Source organism: Microtus pennsylvanicus, chromosome 5 (genome assembly GCF_037038515.1).
Source record: "Microtus pennsylvanicus isolate mMicPen1 chromosome 5, mMicPen1.hap1, whole genome shotgun sequence".
NCBI classification, from domain to species: Eukaryota; Metazoa; Chordata; class Mammalia; order Rodentia; family Cricetidae; genus Microtus; species Microtus pennsylvanicus.
The window spans coordinates 101,270,106-101,290,812 of record NC_134583.1 but is presented as its reverse complement, the minus strand read 5'-3'; the positions used below and the strand labels follow the sequence as shown (position 1 = coordinate 101,290,812).

The 20,707-nt window shown below is 37.5% G+C and overlaps 1 protein-coding gene across 1 annotated transcript in view; it reads left to right on the top strand.

The window, feature by feature from the left end:
- The window catches only part of LOC142850306 (aldehyde dehydrogenase, cytosolic 1-like), a 34,875-nt gene extending 15,215 nt beyond the window's left edge, over positions 1–19,660 (top strand). Inside the window, exons 6-13 of the mRNA XM_075973664.1 lie at positions 638–766; positions 1,892–2,005; positions 7,413–7,515; positions 9,017–9,201; positions 11,425–11,589; positions 13,742–13,899; positions 16,674–16,748; positions 19,061–19,660. Of these exons, the coding sequence (XP_075829779.1) occupies positions 638–766; positions 1,892–2,005; positions 7,413–7,515; positions 9,017–9,201; positions 11,425–11,589; positions 13,742–13,899; positions 16,674–16,748; positions 19,061–19,133 (1,002 nt within the window). The 3' untranslated portion in view covers positions 19,134–19,660. The remainder of the gene's footprint in view (positions 1–637; positions 767–1,891; positions 2,006–7,412; positions 7,516–9,016; positions 9,202–11,424; positions 11,590–13,741; positions 13,900–16,673; positions 16,749–19,060) is intronic.
- The last annotated feature ends 1,047 nt before the right edge of the window (positions 19,661–20,707 follow it).

Here is a 20,707-nt window from a genome sequence, read left to right as displayed (position 1 = left end):
GCAAATGCCTTAAACAGAGAACAAGATGTCACATATCTTATTTCTTACTGCTGACCACTGGGTTTGCTGGGATGATCTGAACTCAAACACTCACCCTCAGAATGAGGATTTGATACCTCTTTGAGTAAACTTTAACAATTTTGTTTTTCTGGACTGAACCTAGCTTAGTGGTTTGGAGAACACATTCAATATGCATACATCCTTAGGTTCACTCCCTAGCACACATACACACAAAATCTCCTGGATGTGGATTTTTTAAATTATTATATTGGATAAAATATTATAAGTGCCTTCCAGGAAGAAAAAGGAAGGGATTTCATAACTTTAAAACACAAGTAAATTACAATATGCTTAACTATATGTGAATCTATGAAGTAGCATTTTTCTTGTAAAATAAGAGTTCAGAATATCATGACTTGATTGCATTTGGTAGCTCTTTTCTCGTCCCTTCTCCTATATACTTTGTTTTAAGCTTTTTTTTCATTTTGTAGTTTCTTTTGTAAACTTAAGTAAAATAAACTATATAATTATACACAACTTTTAAAATATTAGTCAGCTTTTATCAGGGTAGCAAGCTTCAGTAACAAATGTAGCTTTGAACGATACAAAGAGTCCATTGTTCAATTTTTCTTACTAGTGGAATGGCCCGTTGATCATGTTAACTTGGAAGATAGGCCCTGCCCTTGCCTGTGGGAACACAGTGATCGTCAAACCCGCAGAGCAAACCCCTCTCACTGCTCTTCATATGGCATCTTTAGTAAAAGAGGTAAGTCTCCAGAGTCTAAACGTGCAGGCGATTCAGGGTTCCGCATTAACCTACAGCCTCATTCTCATCACTATAGCTCCGCTAATCATACATGCTGATCCTGTTCAGTTGTGCAGATGAAAGCAGCAGAACCTCAGGCTGCAACTTTTGTCAGTAAAAATGTGTGTCTTTCTAAATAATGACAGAGGTTCATAGCCAGTCACCCTAAGGTTATTTACATTGTTCAAATCTCATGAATGTAAGTTAATCAGGAAATGTAGCATTTTTTTTAAATGGTGAAATACTGAGCTTTATCTTCATTATCTAGCTTATAACTTGCCTGGTTGCTTCTGTAAACTTCTCTGAAGTTATTTTAGTTTTAACATCTTTAAAGGTTGGAGGCTTCTCTGCCAATATACCTGCTGTTTCAATATGTTTCTAGTTTTGATGGTGGTGACTATAAATTCTGTCTTTCTGTGTAGGTAATTTAACATATACTCCAATATTCTATCTATTTGAGTTCCTTTTATAAATTTGATGCAGTTAATCATTGGAGTGATCAGTTGTGGCAAGTTTGTTGTCAACTTGACAAACCTAGGAAGAAGGTACATCATCGAGAAACTGTCTTCCTCAGATTGGACTGTGGGTTTTTTCCTTGATGACAGATTGATGTAGAAAGGCCCAGCCCACTATGGACACTGCTATCCCTAGGCAGGTTGGCCTAACTGCATAAGAGAGGTAGCTGAGCCAGCCAGAAAAAATAATGCAGTGCATATAATTTCTCCATGGTCTGTGCTTTAGTTCCTGGTTCCAGGTTCCTATCTTGGCTTCCCTCAACAATAGACATAACCTATGAACCAGATATATTACTTCATTCCCAATATTGTTTTGGTTAATGTTTTATCTTAGCAAATGAGTAGCAATTAATGCACCAATGGTGACAAATTTGCCCATAGAACATAGTGTCCTAAGGGGTTACCACATTTAGAGATATTTTCATATGGATAAGAAATTAAAGACAATAATGAATAAAGGACAGATACACTTTGATACATTTTCTTGAGAGAAGAACCCCCACAGTTTCCCCCTCAGTTATTTTATGAATTAAGTTCTTGATTTATTAACTGCTTGCTTCTTAACTTGCAGGCAGGATTTCCTCCTGGTGTGGTGAATGTTGTCCCTGGTTATGGACCAACTGCAGGAGCAGCCATCTCCTCACACATGGACATAGACAAAGTGGCCTTCACGGGATCAACAGAGGTAATTTCCAGAATATCTCCTCTTTAACAAGCAGAGATATGCTCTCTGAAGCTGTCTTGCAGTCAATATTTTTTTTTAGAAATTTTGAATACTAAGAAAATGCTGTTATGTGTCTGAAAGATTACAGTAAATGATTTGTAGTGTAATCACTACTGTCTCTTAGGAGAAATATAGCCTTTGAGGCAGTCAGATGATTAGTTAAGTGTATGGTAGGAAATACAAGTTAGGCCACGGTGATTGTATGAGTTAATGTAGCTACTGCTTCTAGATTAAGAAAAATAAATTGTAGAGTCTCACCTCTAGCTCCTGTGTGGAATGCTGTCTACACAGTACACCCTGAGAGGGTGACACATTGCAATTTCTTCTGTGTTCCTATATGGAGAGCCTTGGATTTCTGTGTTCCTTGCTACACCTGAGTAGATAAAAGTTGAATAATGGGAACCAGCCATAACTGATGTAGGAGGATCTTCTTTCTATCTGTTGCTGTCATTGGTCAAATAAAGAGTCTGCCTTGGTCTTTTGATAGGACAGCAGCTTAGATAGATGTAGTAGACTGAACAGAATGCTGGAAGAAAGAAAGCAGAGTCAGACACCATGATTCTCTGACCTGAGAGGGATGTAGGTTAGAATCTTGCTTGTAAGCAACAGTCTTGTGGTGATACACAGATTATTAAAAATGGGTTAATCATGGTGTGAGAGTTAGCTAATAAGAGGTCAGAACCAATGGTCCAGGCAGTGTTTAAGTGAATACAGTTTCTGTGTAATTATTTCGGGTGTAAAGCTAGCCAGGAGCCAGGCGGTGGGAAGCGGCCCGCTATTCCTTTTACTACATATAACCATAACAAGATTCAGTAATGGGAGAGGGGGCACTGGGGGAAGAGTTGTGAAATAGAATTCTGGTGGTGGAAGGAGTTTCTATTACAAACAAAAGAAGATATAGATATTTAGCAAAGCCATGCTGGAGTCACTCTGCCAGATTAGAATGTTATTAACTATTAATTAAAAAGATACTGCATGCCTCATTGGCATGGTCGGGAAAGGTGAACTTGAATAGACCTCACCAGGTCCTCAATCATGAGTTCAGGTCCTGACAGGGAAGGGGTGTTGGTGCAAAGAAAACTTCAGACCACCAAATGGATTGTACTCAAGTGGCCCCAAATAGCTCAGGCCATCTTTATTTATGTATAAACAGAGTTTTTCTTACCAGGATTACATGAACAGCTTTATTATTGGCTTCTATTTTTGACTTTAGGAAATACATCACAATTTAAGGAATACATTGTGATTATTATGGAAGTCCTAAATGTTCCCCTTTATGCTTCTTCAAATAAACCTTCCTACTCCCTACAAAACCTTCTAGACATAAAGTTCAGCATTTTTGCATGCTTAGCTAAATATCAAGTCAGATATATCCCGCTCTAGCGGAGATTATGCCTGCTGGCAGCTAACTGTGATTACAAAGTTCAAAAGTATTGACGTGGGTACAATGCTTTAAGAACAACAATTTTCAAACTCAGACAATTCTTTCATGCCTGCAAGATACGCTTTTATACAGTTCTCTTTTCTACAAGTGGGTTCCCTGTCTAAATCTCTGTGTAAAAGGCAGACTTCGATAAAGCAGTCTTTTCCCATCTCATTATACCATGCTTCTTCCCCCAATATATGCTCCGGTGTATAGTAAAGATGAATCTGCCCATCACATAGTTTGAATTGTAGCTTTTACTCTCAGAGCATGCCAGATCCCACCAATGATTCTATACTTGGTGTCCAGGAACGTACTCTCAACAGTGGCACTATGTGTGCTCCTGAGGTTTTTCCCCTATTCTGTGTCTGCATGCCCTGCTCTCCTTTTTAGTTCTTTGAGCCGTTGCTCATATTCTAAGTGTTTTTTTTTTCTCAAATGTCTCTATTGGGTCAGAAAAGTTCTCAGGATCAGGAGTTGTACTTAGTAATCAGATAATAGATTTGAGAAGCATCCTCCCTTTAGGGGAGTCTTAGGGGAAAATATTCTAGAAAGAACAGAATTTCCAGGGGAAATTTCAGCTATTGCATGTGTAACTGGAAAAGTAAAACTAAAAACCATCTAGAGAACCACCAATATAATGAGAGAGAAAAGAGCATGCAAGCTGCGCGAACTTTGCAAATTCCTATGCAGTCCTGTTGTAAAAGGAGTGGCGGGCCCCTTCCCGCTGACCAGCTAGCTTTCCCCGAAATAATTACATGGAAACTGTATTCAGTTAAACACTGCCTGGCCCATTAGTTCCAACCTCTTATTGGCTAGCTCTTACAAATTGAATCAACCCGTTTCTAATAATCTGTATCGCCACTTGATTGTGGCTTACCGGCATGAGTTTAACCAGCATCCATCTTGGGCCAGAGCTTCATGGCGTCTGTCTGACTCTGCTTCTTTTTCCCAGCATTCTGTTCTGTCTACTCCACCCACCTATGTTCTGACCTATCAGGCCAAGCAGTTTCTTTATTAATTAACCAATGAAAGCAACACATAGAAAGAAGACCCTCCTACATCACTGTCCCATGTACTACTGGTCCTTGCCCAGTAAGAGTTTATTTCCACAGGTGTTTTGTCCTAAGGCAACCTGATGGACAGATAGCCATATGCTGATCTGAGACTAGGCTGCATGGCTCCTAATAACACCTTACTGCCAAAACAAGATACTGGTAGAATGGAGAAGGCAATTGGATATTTACAAAGTTCTATTCAAGGTATCAAGGGAAGGAAACTTATATGAACATGGAATTTGTTGCAGGTTTTAAGAAAGCTCATTCTATGTAGTGATTGAGAATAAGTGAATTTCCTTATAATTGCAGTTAGTTACATAACTAAACTGCACAGAGAATTGAAATAACACTTTGAATTTTGATTTTCTTAATCTTTCAAATGTGTGTATATTTGTATGTCATAGACAGTAGAAAAATATTGTATGGTGTAAATCTCTGATTGAGATGGGTTGAATCAACCACACAGTCACAATTTCCTTTGGAAAAAAATTTGCTAGGGTACCAAGACATACTGTTAGCTTTAGCAATGGTGATGCAAGTAGGTAGTAGGCTCATTGCAAGGTAGATAGAACAGGCAGTCAGAAGGAAGACTAGAATTCCACATCCTCTGTACTAGGGATGCTATGAGCACATCTGAGCCCAGATCCTAGAGTCACTTCTCCAGTTTGCCTTTGCCAGAGCCTGATGTTCCTTGAACCTGGGAGCAGCTTTGTTGTGTGATTGTCTTAACTAATCCTCAACTTGGTGACATTTTGCTACTTCTGTGATGCTATGACTATGTCCATTTACCTTCTAAAAAGGAAAGAGTGAAATTAGGGAACTAGGGAACTTCTGGCTTAAAATAAGAAGGGTGTGTCTCAGAAAAACAGAAGAATCCTTTCCCAATTTGAGATTCTTTATTTGAGAAGTACAGGGACTGTAATTCCTACTTTATTCAGTTCCACAAAGTAAAAACAAGAGCTGGTAGAAGAAGATATTTCGTGCCCTGCTGAGCACTCAGGAAAATATCTGTGAAGCATCCTCAGCTTCTGCTTCCTCCTCCCACTCACTTTCTTACATTAATTTAGGTGTTGTGTAAATGTGCCCTCTCATCTCCTGATTAGTCTTTTACATTTTCCCAGGCTTTGGCATGAAGATGCCATAATCTCCTCTACCCTGACTCCCATTGATTCTGTATTGCCAGGATGCTAGGATCTTTAGGTCTGAGGGAATCATGAACAAAAAGCCTTCTCATCTGTGTTCTTTTAATCGACGATGTAGTCATGGGCATGAATGCTCTTGCTTCATAGCTAGTTTCTCACACTTGCCTGGTTTGTCTTGAAAACTCTTATTCTGTGTTAGCCACAAAAAGATGTACAACTGCCTATGAATTAATACTGAATAATGACATGTTAGCAACATGTTTTTAGACACCAGAGTAAACAAAAATAGCATTAGTTCTACTCAAACTCATTGTGCTTGTTTCTTTAAAGATACTGGCAATTGTGTAAGAGGCAGAGGCAGTGTCTTTCATGGTGATAACAACAAGACCCATTTTATTGAAACTTTTATTACATTCATTTAAAATATATCTTCAGCCACAAAGTAACACATAGTCATCCTGTAGAGGTGGCAGACACTGGCTACATTCCTTTAAAATAGACCTACAGCCACAAAGTAAGACACAGTCATTTTGTAATGGTGGCGGGCACTGGCTACATTTGCCCTACATGGCAAGGAAACAATATGATAAGCGCATTATCACACCATAGCCTTAAGAGTTCTGTTTTGTCTTTCTTGAAGGTGCAAAATAATGAAGTTGTAGACTAAAAATCATTTTCTGTTTTCTGTGGAAATTCAAGGCCACTTCTTGTTAGCCATTTGGATGTTCACATCTAGACTCAAACAATTACCTTATTGTTCTGGTGAAATCGAAAGCTAGTCAATAAAAGAAACAAAATAAAATGGTTGTTTCAAAAAAAGAAAGTAGACCATCTTAGCTTATTGTGCTCTCAATATAGATAATGAAGAATCAATAGTAATCAAAACAGGATACAAAAGTCAAAACCAAAAATAATCATAGATAATGCACTAGACATGACAGAATCCACATAAAAATAAAACAAAGCAAAAGCAAGGTATTTTTTTTTCGAAGAAGCAACTAGAATTAAAGAAGAAATGAGAATGGTGGGATTCCAGCTATGTGTAGTAAAAGCAAAGAGCTCTGAGCCTGTTTCTTTTTTGTGAAAGGCAACATGTGTTTGAGAAGGGGAAGAGTAGTAGGTGAGATAGAGGGATGGGGAGGGAGGGAGGAAGGGGGAGAGGGCAATAATGAGTGAGGATGCTGTGATGAATAAGTGTGGAATTAGGTAGTGACTGGGTATTTATGAGATTTACACAGATAGACATGACATCATTTGAGGCTGACTCAGAAACATCTTTAGGAGCATTATGAGACCAGGAGAACAGAATCATTTTTTTTTCTTCTCATTAGAACAAAGTTCAAAGAGAGAATCTGTGCCAAGAGCTGATCCCAAGTAAAGGACCAACCTGGAGGCAGTCCAGGCTGGGAGCATATAAAAAAAGAGGGTTGACATTTAGATTATGAACAGACTACTATTTTGAATTGACAGAATTCTCTGAATGTCACTAAAATGATGAGAAGTCAATATATGAAATGCTTGGGGGTATTTCTGATCAAATCCAGAGAGGATGTTCTGACAAAAATGAAAATAATCTTTTACCTGTCCACACATAAAGTCTGCTTTCATATCTGCCCATAAACAATTTCTTGTGTCTTCAAATAAAATTAAATGGTTGTGCAAATGTCCTATACATGGAAAGTATTAAAACAACCTATCCACACAAAAACAAACTAACCCTCCTCCTCTGTGATGTTTGATTTCAGGTTGGCAAATTAGTCAAAGAAGCTGCAGGGAAAAGCAATCTGAAGAGGGTCACCCTGGAGCTGGGAGGAAAGAGTCCTTGCATTGTGTTTGCAGATGCTGACTGTGAGTACAAGTCCCTTGCTAGTGTCTCACCTTCTTCCTCCTGATGTCTGATGATATCACAGTCACCTGGAGTAAAGTAAATTCAAAGTAAAAAGGAATTGACAAGAGTCTGTGGTGATTCTGAAAGCATTCAAACTGTTCTTATAGCATACAGCTGATAAACACAAAGAAGATTTTGTCCTGGGTTGGCATGGATTGCTACTTCCCAGTGTCAAATTGAGGTAGTATAAATGGTGCTTCACCTAGAATATATGATGCGGTTTGGATAATTCCATACCTTTAATTGTATCGTGGACACAAGATACTTGAGACATTTGGAACCAAAATTATCTTATCATGGTAGCCAGCAAGTTCCAATTTTTCATCTGTTTTCATTCTGGACCATCATCTCAAGAGAGCCAGAAGAAAATTGAACGTGTGAAATCATTTCTCTCTTTTCATTTTAAGGGTAGTTAAGTTTGTCATTTTGATGTGACCCTATTAATAATGATCTAGATCACTATAATTTTATTACCAAATTAATTCCTTATTGTATTTCCTAAATACCATAGCGACTTAGTTGAGATTTGTGGTCAAGAATTCCTTTAACCCATCGTTCCTCAGATCATACTTAAAATGAGGCTATAAACAAAGGTTCCATGGAATTCACTGTTGTCACTATTGCGATCTGTACTGGAAATATTAGGACTTACTACTTGGTTAGCAACATGCCTAGTTTGTCACTCTGTCACCTCTCCTCACTGCTCTATCAACAACTACTGTTAGCTCAACGTTTCACACCATGGTTCTCCAATCATGAACTGAGTAGTTCTCATTTATAAAATTAGAGCATATGTACACACACCTCAAAAAATCCACATCTTTTTGTATAAAATTAAAGATATTCTAATATAAAACTCTAGGCACATTGAACCATCTAAACTATGAGTTTACTTTGCTTGTGTGATTAAGGCTTTAGTTAAGTTTTAGAAGTATTTTCTCTGGAGTAAGTGTGGAAGGGTGAATTGCTCTTATGTACTGAGATTTAGTTGTTTGAATGTCACTTTTAGAAAGACAACTTTTTTATTGAGAAAAGTGTTCAGTAATATTTGAAATTACTAAAGGCAATAGATAATTCAGTTTTCTCCTATTAGTTAAAAGCTGACACCTAAAAGAAAAACAATTGACTAAAGAATTATAAAATGGAAGTAGTTGTAAAATTATTTACAATGGTATTTTATCGTCTAATCAAATGTACATTCTTCAGAAGTCATAACAGGCACCATCTTGTCAGAGTTCCCTTGTTGTTATTATTTCCATGGTAAATAAAGGATCAAGAGGTCTATTGTTTCGTGGCTTCCGTGCAGTATAATGCGTTGACTCTATGTCTCATCAGATTATTCATCAATTTTTCCTATCACCATATTGCATCTGGAAAATATGGCATGAGAGTGTGTTTGTGTGTGTGTGTGTGTAACCTTTAGAAATAGTTCTTTCTCTCCCATGAATGTTTCCTTTGCAGTGGACAATGCTGTTGAGTTTGCACACCAAGGAGTGTTCTTCCACCAGGGACAGATTTGTATAGCAGCATCCAGGCTTTTTGTTGAGGAGTCAATTTACGATGAGTTTGTGAAAAGGAGTGTTGAGAGGGCTAAGAAATACGTTCTTGGAGATCCTCTGAATGCAGGAATAAATCAAGGTCCTCAGGTGAGTAAACATTAGAAAGGCAAGTGTTTTGGATGTAAAACTAATCATTTTTGATCTCATTTTGGTTAAGTAAGATTAACTTCTTGTTCATGCTCATTGGTAGCTAATGTTATCTTGATCTGGTGGTTTAAAGAATCTAACAGCAAAGATCAATCTGTTTTGTCTTGGCCATCTTTTTTTCTTTCTATCTAGAAACATTCTAGGAGCCATGGCTGGAATTAAACATAGAAAGAAGGGCCTTGTATAACTTTAGTAAATTACTCAGTTCGCTTTCTGACTTCTTTAATTTTATCCCAAGCATTCAAAACTGCTTGCTGCACAGTATAGGGGAAGGGTATGGTCATCTTAGAGACTGTCTTGTATATAGCATAACCACCCTCTCCAAGAAGTTGGTCTTGGGAAATTTCAATACCTTTAGCCCTACTTCATTGTTCAATGATCCAAGCCTCATCTTTCCATCAGGACCTTCACTGCAATTGAGTTCCAGGTTCCAATACTATGGTAGTCAAGTTTTCCTGTCTTGTGGGACAATTATCTTACTACTTGACCATGAATTTAACATCAGCTTTGCACTGTATACAGTATGAGACCATAGCTTCCTTAAATCTACCCAATTCTAACATTGCCATAGGAATCTGGTTAGCTCTTACATAGACATGGGAATACCTGACATTTGGCATCTGTTCCTATAAGGTGACTGGATAAATTAAGGTGGGTTGATAACCTTAGGCTGTTGTTCCTCTCTAATTTTATAATGTAATGGTGAGGTTGATTCTCCTTTAAATTGCTCTATCTTTGTCTTAGTCTTTTTAAAGACGTCTAAGTTAACAGTCAAAATGGCAGTTTTCTCTAGCAACTCTTTCTAAGGCCTGTGTCTTGGCAATCACATCAACCAACTTTTTAGGGCTAAAGCAAGAATTACCAAATGGATAATGTTTAGAATTGACATTGCATAAATCCCAGCTAAGTTAATTAATTGTTCCATTTTAAACCATCCATTGTGGAATCATACATAGACCTAACTCTCTCCAGCATAGTTTCCCATTTTTTAATGTGGGAAGTCTCTCTCCCTCTCTCTCTCTCTCTCTCTCTCTCTCTCTCTCTCTCTCTCTCTCTCTCTTTCTCTCTCACCCTCTCTCGTAAACTAGTTACCACCTATAACAACTTCCAAATGTGATAGTGAAGACAGTGGGGTGTGGGGCTGGATGCCCCTGTGTAGCTGTGTAGCCAGCACATCTGAGAGGAGAACAGACAGCTCAGAGACAAACCAAGGACAGCTGTAACTGCTAGCATGTAGTTGTGATCTGGGAATGTGTGGCAGTTGAACAGCAGTAGAAGCCAGAGTGAGTGTCAAGGCAGCTACCTAGTGTGGCAGCACCGCAAGGAGGGCATCCAGAGGAAGCCCACCACACATGGGGGAGAGGAAGCTGGTTGTCTGAAAAATGCACACAGGGGATCGTGCATAAGGAGGACACGTGGTGGGAGCTATCTGAAGCCTGAGCTGTCCAGTAGGGAGAGCCTAACTCTGGTAGCATTTGCGGCCCAAATAAGTCTGCACATCATTATTTGTGAACTGGTTGCCCAGAGAAAAATCTTCTTACAAATTAGTACTTAAAACATTTCATGTCTATGGTAATTGACCACATACTCAGACATAATTCGTCTTTTGAAACATGAAGGTGATAAGCAGGGCTTGTTGGAAACTGGGATACAATCATTGAGCTGAACTAATAAGTCTGGTATAGTACCATCAGGATGTGAAAAGAGATGCATGTTTTAGGAATACACAGATTCTATCTCTGAAGATTCGTGGTGTTCTCCAGTCAAGAGCATCTGCTTCTCAAGTTGTATACCCACAGAAACTGGGTCAAAGTCCTCTTTCTCACTTCACTCTTCTATTTCACTCAGGATTAAGATTTCAGACAAATGTGTTCAATCATTGGCATGTTTTTCTTCCAAAGTGAATAAACAGCAGTTGTATGAAACCTTCTTATATTCTCATGTCACCGAATTTATATGCTTACCTAACTACACTAAACGTAAACATTTTTAAGGTTTCCCTCCTAATTCATGGGGAAAAAAAACATACTTAAGAATTAGATGAGTATCTGTCACCTCTTCTGAAACACTGCATTTCTTATGAATATTCTGGCAGTTTGAAGTCTTCATTTGCAATATGTTATCGTTATTGTCACTCTTTTTCTTGTGATTTCTTTCAACTAGATTGACAAGGAACAACATAATAAAATACTTGATCTCATTGAGAGTGGGAAGAAAGAAGGAGCCAAACTGGAGTGTGGTGGTGGACGCTGGGGGAACAAAGGCTTCTTTGTTCAACCCACAGTGTTCTCCAATGTTACCGATGAGATGCGCATTGCCAAAGAGGAGGTAATGGTCCTACTGTTTCTATTTCTGGGCTTGTCATGTTCTTCTGTGCATAACCTGTATGTTCCCTTAAAGCCCTCAGCTCCTTGAGTAGCTTTACCCTGAAATGCTTGATGATAAAGTCTAAAGTAATTTGTGATGAAGATTAATTAGTGAGGAGTGCAATGGGCTACAAATAGTTAATATCAAACCCAGAACAAAGTCCACAGCAGCTTTTGTAGGTGCTTAATTTACAGCCTTAAAGCAATGGGAAATGACCCTGTCCATTGTAAAAATAGGAACAAATGTGGACATATTGCTCTACATATGCCAGGCACAGAACAGCATCTACTGAATTATCTATATTGTCCACATAAAGAAGTCAACCAAGAGAAACAGAGTGAACTGGCTATGTAAGGTAAGATGAGGATGAGTCTTGGGGAGCACAGTCTAGATAGCATCAATAAAGATGCTGCTAAGATATTCAACATATAATTAAGAGGAACTAGTTTGTGATCAAAATGGTAGCTAATATTTTTCACAAGTATGAGGTCTTTTAAATACATGCAGAGATATGAGCACTTGCCTTGAACAATGAAAATGTCATGTGCTACAATAAAATAGGAAGATACAGTGACTCAAAAACACTCATTCAAAATTTCAACATTCAATGTATCTATACACATGTCCCTGATATGTCAGAGGATCTGAGAGGTTATTTTCTTTACCTCCATAATGTAAACAGATAAAGAGAAAGGGGGACTATCCAGCTTTGCTGGGAGATGAAATAAAGAAAAGAAATAAAAATCAAAGGTATGTGGATCATCCAAAACATTTAGGACACCTGCATCAATTTAATACTCAACTGCATTTGCATTTCTGCACTTATCGGTCAATTCTTCTTTGATCAGACCTATTGCTTTTATAGATTTTGGTTAACATTTCTACAAAGGACAATAAAGCAGAAAATAATCTTCATTCAAGGAAACATTTGTTGTGCTGTTATAATATGCTCACTGGAATATCTCATTTACTGCTTCAGAATAGGAGCCTGGAGCCCTTACTGAGTCAGCTGAGTTACTGCAACTCTGAGCAAACCCCTGTCTTCCTGCTCCACCTGCTTCCCATTGACAGTGTTCACATTGCTATGCTTCCCAGTTAGAGGGTCATGGGAAAACTTAGAGCCCTAGTGTCTGCCCCTACCCTGCAGGGAGTGGCTTCTAACTGCCCCATGGCACTCAAATTGACTTGGAACCAGAAAACCATTTGAGGCTTGAGGGTTTTTGACAATCCATGTCCACATTTCCCAGGAAATTGGACTAGCATTCAGAAAAGCCTTTTATTTAATTTTGATAAATACCTTACCAAAATACAGTAGTTTTGTATCCATGTGAAAATCCAGGTGTTTCCTTTTACCTTGGAGGGGGATGAGATACAGACTGATTTGTGTGTGTGTTTTACTAACTAGATTCCAGTAGAAATGAAATACTGGCTTATCCTGGATTAGACAAATTGTGACCTCTGTTCCCTGTCCTGTAACTCGAGCCACTGCCAGAGGGTTTGGTTAGTATAGGTTCTGGAGTTAAGTTTCCAGCAATAAATTCTTTTATACTTTTTGGTAACTCTGTATATATATATATACACATACACACAGTTGGGTGACTAGTAGAATCTCAGTAAAAATTTTGTGTTATTTTAACTATTTTTTATAATTACAAAAGTATCCAACTATAATAAAATGGATGATACACCAGTGTTCAAGGCGTAAACATTGTTCTCAATCATTGTCTGTTTGTTACACTCAGAGCAAAGCATTGATTTGTTTGTCTTCTTGTCTTGTGCAGTATCTTGAAGAAAACTAGGCTTAGGCTTCCAAGGAAATCATGCATTTCCTGATTTGTTGTTCGGCCCTTACAGTTTGGGAAGCTCAGTCACATCATGTAAGAATAAACACTGCCATGATGACTGCTGTCTGCTCCATAGAAAAGAAAGAAACTCAAAATCAGAGCATCTTTCCAAGTTCACTGGAATGGCTATTTTATCCTTACACATAGGTCTGAAGAGAGAGACAACACCTTAGTCCATGGAGAATGGCTTCTAGGAAAGCATAGGAAGTGTATTTAAAGCATATGCAGTGTGTATAGTGTAAACCTGTGTTTGTGTCACTCTTGTGTAGATATTTGGACCAGTGCAACAAATCATGAAGTTTAAATCTATAGATGATGTCATCAAGAGAGCGAACAATACCTCCTATGGCCTGGCAGCTGGAGTCTTCACAAAAGACCTGGATAAGGCCCTCACTGTGTCTTCTGCTCTGCAGGCCGGGGTAGTGTGGTAAGTGCATCTGAAGTAAGCTTTGCAAGTTACTTATGTAGAATATTGATCATTTTATGGCTGTTTGATTTATATAATATATGTATTATTAGATAATGCTAGGGCACTTGGTACTCTGCTATATAAACAGGAAGATGAAAGTAAAATTCTATTATAACCAACTCTATATTAGGCAATGTATATTCGTACCTTATATGCACTAGACATTATTGCTATTACTATCGCTTACCATATTTGAAATTGAACTGAAGGTGTTACATTAGCTGAGCATATGCTCTACTTGTGAGCTCCATCCTAATCTGTTTTATACTGTTTAATACAAGATAAGAGTTCAGTTTCTCAGTCTGGCCTTGAACTCACTCTGTGGCCCACTTCTCATCCTCCTGCAAAATGCTTCTGAGAGGCTGGGATCACAGGTCTACATCCATAGACTTGGTGCTATTTAATTATTTTTAAATTAATGTATGTGCATGTGTATTCTGCTTGCATGTATAACTGTGCACCTTGTGAGTTGCCTGGTTCATGCAGAAGCCAGAAGAGGGTTACGACCTTTTGGAACTGGAGTTGTAGACTGTTGTAATCCATAGGATATGGGTGCTGGGACCCAGCTCAAGTTCTTGTAAGAACAGCAAAGACAGTTAACACTGAACCATTTCTCCAGCCCTTTCTATAGCTTTCGACTTATCCTGTTCTTTGATTTTTGTAATTTAACTTTAATACAAATTCTTAGGCTGTGCCTCTCAAACTGAGTCTTTGTCCATCATCTCCTTTCTATGGACTGTTTCTTCAGCAACTTTTTCCTCTTCAAGCCTCCCTTCCCTCCGTCCTGGAAACAGCACAAGCTATGTTCATTCTCTCCTCTAGTCCAGTTAAAGAAAACTAAGAACTGAAAAGCATCCTAAGGGACACAATGAGGCAGTTCTTGACCCTCTTGTTCACTTGAAATACCTGTTCCTCCTATCAAAGTGAGAGTCATCATCCAATTATTGACTCAAAATCATAATGTATTTCTTACACTCATCATTTTATCTTACTTAACAACTACTCTTTGTCATCCCAAATCTTGTCTGTGATAAAAGCTTGCTGAGATTTGGAAACTTGTCAATAAATAGCAGAGTGAGAGCTATATGCTCTAAATCATCCTTCTCCACTTGTGTCTATTTAGTGTGAGTTTAGCCAGTATTCTGGGGGATTTAAAGTTTTGTATTTTCAAATACGGATTTTCAACCAGTACAGTCAATGTGAATAATCCATAGACTGAAAAAAACCTTAAAGTGAAACACTTCTGATCCACTGAATTTCAGAGAAGCATGAAGCTTGTATCATTGAGAGTGTAAGTACATGCAACATGGCACTAGAGAGGTGGCTTAGCAAGGAATGTACTTGGTGTTGAAGACTAAGAAACTGAGTTTCATTTTAGCTTCCAAGTAAAAGCAAGATATGGTGGCCTGTGTTTGGAAGTTTATCACTGTGCTCTGAGACAGAAGAATATCTGGACTTCAATGGCTAGGCAATTTAGCAAAATTGGTGATCCAGAAAGATAGTAGAGGAACTGATAAAAAGGAAAAAAAGATCACTTTACCTTTATCTCTTCTCTGGCGTCCATGTATCTTCCCCATGAACGCCTAAACACACACACACATTCATATATACACACATTCATATATACACACTCATGCACATAAATTAGATGAATGAAAAATTTATGTGAACAAGCAAATGAGGGAAGCGGTTTGAGAATCAGACATATTAATCACCCTATCTCTGGGGTTTACTCTTAATGTAGGTTTTTTTTCCTTAATGAAACATGTTAAAAATGCTGTAAAATCTTAATATATAATCATCATTAAAAGCCTGTTTTTTTCTTATCATGGCATTTCCACCAAATTCTCTTAAAGGAAATTAATCAAAGTCCCATCTAGTTAGTATAACTGATGATCAACAGAGATTTTTCTATGATAAAAGTCCTAGTAAATTCAGCATTACTTACTCATATATGTTCATATTCTACATTTGCTAAAGACTGTGTCCTGTGTATTTTTATCAATCATCTTTCAAAGGTTAATAGCAGCTCTATCAAATATAGAACATTATTCTTTCTACACTCATATTAAAATAATTGTTCACAGCCTGCAGAACTGCGCTCCAATCCCCCTCTCCCATTGCCTTGATCTACTATGACCTCTCTAGTTATAGTCATACCTTTTACTGTGTGTTTGTTAGAAACATCTTCAAAATATTTCTAAAAACTGGTTACCAGACTGATAAATGGGCCCAATTGCTGCCACCACTTCTGTTTAGACTGTCTATTTATCAATGAATAAAACAAATGAAATAAGGATTGGCACATACAATAATTGCTGAAGACAGCTGATTTTTACGTTACTAAGTGTATAAACTTCAAGATTACCCCAAAGCTTCATACAAATATGCCATTAAGAAAACATAATTCAATCCTAGCCTCAGACACTTCCTTTTATGGCATATTTGTTCTTCCCTCTGTTATGATTCAAACTAACAGGATGTGCATGTGCACCACATGTACACACATGCATGCACGCCAATTCATACTCAGAATTGTATCATTTATTTCTAGGTAATATATATGGACGGTTTCTGTATTCTAGATTATAGTGTCGCTTTTAATCTAAGTGATCATACTTGATCAAAGGAATGGAGTTCTTAAGGAAATTTCTGAACTTTTAAACTTTCTGCTTAGAAATTATGGGATGTACTAAGTATTATCTACAGTAGCCACCTCTTCTCTGTTTTAGGGTGAACTGCTATTTGGCTTTGGCTGTCCAGTGTCCTTTTGGTGGATTCAAGATGTCTGGAAATGGGCGAGAACTGTAAGCTAAACTTTATATTACAATGCATACATATTTTGTGATAAGCATTGCCGCTCCCAGGAAACTGTTCTGTTTTCACTACTCTGGGGGTAAACTCCACCTATATTTAGCAACAAATAGTTTTTTACATGTTGGAAGTATTTTCTAAGTGTAGAAAAGCAACAGCAGATTGATTATACTTAATTAAGCTCCTACTACCCATTCAGGGCCATGGTAAGTACAGTACCTTGGTAAATAAATTGTTGCCTGTTTTTAGGATTTCCTATGTTATATGGAAATAGAAGCTATTTTCAGAAAGCAGGAAAAAATGGTAAACTGGTAACATTGAGATGAATGAAAATAAATATCGAAACACTCAAGATATTTGAATATACGTCTTGAATAACTCAAAGCTGACTTATCTCAAGCTGATATGTTTCTGGTGAAGTCTATCTAATAACTATAATGCATCTGTTAAATACAGCATTTGCTGCAAAATATCCCCAGAGAATTACTGCGACAATTGCCTAGAATGACTCCTTTGAAGAGTTATGAGTTATTTTCAAAGGCAGAAAAGCCAAATGAATGAATTTGAAAACAGGGTTTTCAAAGAATCCCAAATAGTGAACTCAGATGAATTTTTATTTTCTTTATTGTATTTATGAAATCAGCTTAGCAAGTGTTTCCCTGAATCTTCATTAAGGCTCATCTCTTGACACCTGGGGTGAAGCAGATATAGCATAGTCTCATACTGTTTATGCATTGGGTGGTCTGTCATGAGAAGCAAAGCTGCTATGTGCAGGCTTACCTGAGATCACTCAGATCTGCTCAACCAGAATCAATAGTTGATGATGAGTCAACAGGATGATTTGTATGCAGACGACTTAAAAGTCAGAGACAATAATGTAAAGACTTTTCTTAGCTAAGAAGAAATTTAAGGAGGTCGATGTTCTTGAGGTCTGCATTATATATATATATATATATATATATATATATATATATATATATAATTTCTGAGGAAGGTACTCAGATCAGCCTCAGTGTGACAATACACATAGAATTCTGTGAGCGTCCAGTGTCCCAGTAACCCTAAATACAGTGTAAAGCAACTTGGTCAAAATTATGGACTAAGTTGTCTGCCTCTTTGATATGAACTACTTATTAAAACACTATATTTTAATGGACTTTAGACAGCTGGGTCAAGCCATTTAATGTTGAAAAGCATGCTTTTGAGATTTTTAAGAGCTAGTTCCAAAAGTTTAAATTATTCATAGAAACTACCAATATACTACATTATTGATTGCTTAGGAGAATAAGACATTGTCTATATACAAAACTGAATCTGGGGCAGAGTAGGTAGAGAAGAAGTATCAGAAACCAGCAAACCTGTGTTTGTATAGGTTTCATGATCCTGGGAATAGTCCTATATTATTATAGGCTTATATTATATATGCAGTGTGATCTTATTCAAATGATTGAGATCACAACTGAGTGTAGTCCTTATAAATTAAACCCTCCACCAGAAGGAAAGAAATCACAACTTTCAAAATTGGCCTCAGGTAGAACTCAAATAATTACTGTGGCATCTACACATGACTCAATTCAGCTTCTGATCACTTGAGATTGACTTGAAATCTTTTAAGTGTATTGTTAACATTGCATAATCTAAAAATCTGAAGAGCCTGAATCAAGCCAATCTTTGGTTTCTGTTCCTCCTTAAAAGGAAATACAAGTATTCCTAAAACAAAATAAAACAAAACAAAATAAAAAAACCAAAGAAACAAAAATTTGACCTATGATGATTAGAAGTTGTTTGGCCCAGATTACAAAGTTCCTGTTAAAACTACAGCTTCAGAACAGGACCCTGAATGGAGGAGGATCTGGGTCATCTACCTGCTCACCTCTTCTGTGACAACGCAGATTGTGAATGCAGGCTCAAGTGAAGCTTGTGGTTTATTCTGTTTCTCTTCAGTCACAGTACAATGCGATGTGAACTCCTCCTTATTTATTGTTCCAATAAAATATAATCAGATTAAATTATGTACTAGTTAGTCATATAAAGTCAAATAAAGTAATGTAAACAGCAGATATCTTATCTGAAAATAAGCCAAGCACATAATTATTTGAAATAAAAAGACATGGTTAAGAATATTTTTCTCCATTGGAAAATTTGTTTTTGGCCATAAAGCTAATGATCAGCTAGCAACTATATGAACTACACTGTATTCAGTAAATATTTTACATTGTTCTTACTCAGATAAGCAAAAAAAAACTTGTACCAAACTATTTTCAGTGTACAATCATCTTTATATGCAATTTTCTTTCCTCTCTAGGGGTGAGCATGGAATTTATGAATACACTGAGCTCAAGACAGTCGCAATGAAAATATCTCAGAAGAACTCATAAAGAAGCCAGCAGAGTGAAGATAAACCCTTCAGCCATTGGACACATCTCCTATAGTCACCAGTAGAGTGCTGTTCTCCTTTAACTCTTTCTTCTATTGATTTTTTAAACATAAGCGATTCATCAGTATTAATGTCACACATAGAAAACATGTAGCTTGATCTGAAAGAATCACGAGCCTTCTAATAAGTGATCCCAATTCCTACTCCATATGAAAAAGATTGATTTAGGTACCTGCTCCTTGTGACCCTATCCTGATCACATACTTTCTACTGTCAATACTTGTCTAGAATATTTACTTGGTAAGGGGGACCAGTTGTGATTTAAGTTCTCTCCCTCATTGACCATTTGTATGCCTAATGACTACAGAGTAAGTTGTTCTGTTTCCTATGGTTATCCCCTCTGAGTGTTGTGAAATGTTTTCTGGAATGCCTAGCTGGAATTAAAATGTGAAGTTTAATAAAGGCAATCTCACATGATTTCTGTTCAACTTGAGTTTTTAAAATAAATTTTATTGTTTGAAAATTTCATATATTTGTACTTTATGTTATGGTAATATTCAAGCCTACTCTCCCCTATGGCTCCCCATATCTGCATCCATGTACATCATCCTCCCAATTCCATGTACTTTTAAATTTTTTGTCCCTCACTGAATCCAGTTAATGCTGCTCATATGCACACGAGTGTGGAGCCATTCACTGGGAACATAGTCTATCAGGAGCTAATCTACCTCTGGAGAAAACTGACTTCCCTTCCACCAGCAGGCATTGTCTGCTAATAGCTCCTCTTACAAAGGTGACTTTTGTGCCCCTGCATTCATGCTGTAATGTTGACTGGCTTTTTCTTGTGCAGGTCTTATGTGTTAACCACAACCACCATGTGTTCAAGAGTATAATGAGCAGTCATGCCTGGAGCCAATACTTTTTTTTTAAAGCAGTCTTTCCTGATCTCTGGACCTTAGAACATTTTTACCCATCTTTCATGATGTTCCCTAGGCCTTGGAGAGAGGGATGGTAATATTTAAGTTGTATTGGTTGCTGAGCATTCCACAGATATTTCTTCTCTGCATTTTAGCCTGGTGTGAATCTCTGTATTATTCACCCTTCCCTGAAAAAGCAACTTGTCTAGAAAGACACGCAGTAATATATGCGCAAGGATAGAAGTCTTTGGGGGAAGTTTGCTACTCTATCCGTTTAGTTTGTTGTTGTGGGTCACATGACTTACTCCATGCACATAGCACCTTCTGCTACTTTGAAAGCATGAGAGTAGAAAGAAGCTTTCTAAGGCAGTACCAGATTGATTCCTTAACCAGTGATGAAGAAGACGATTTAGGGGAAGATTTGATGTAGACATCCAATTTAGGGCTGAGTGCTCCAAGGTCTATTTCTCTTTGCCTACTTCTGGCTGTGGGTCTCTGTATTTGATCCCATCTGTTACAGGAAGAAGCTTCTCTGATGATGGCTGAGCAAGGTGCTAACCTATGAGTACAGCAGGATTTTTTGACCATATTTATAGTCATTCTTTTGAATTCATTATTTAGTATTTTATCTAAGTTATTAGGGGCATTACTGCATGAT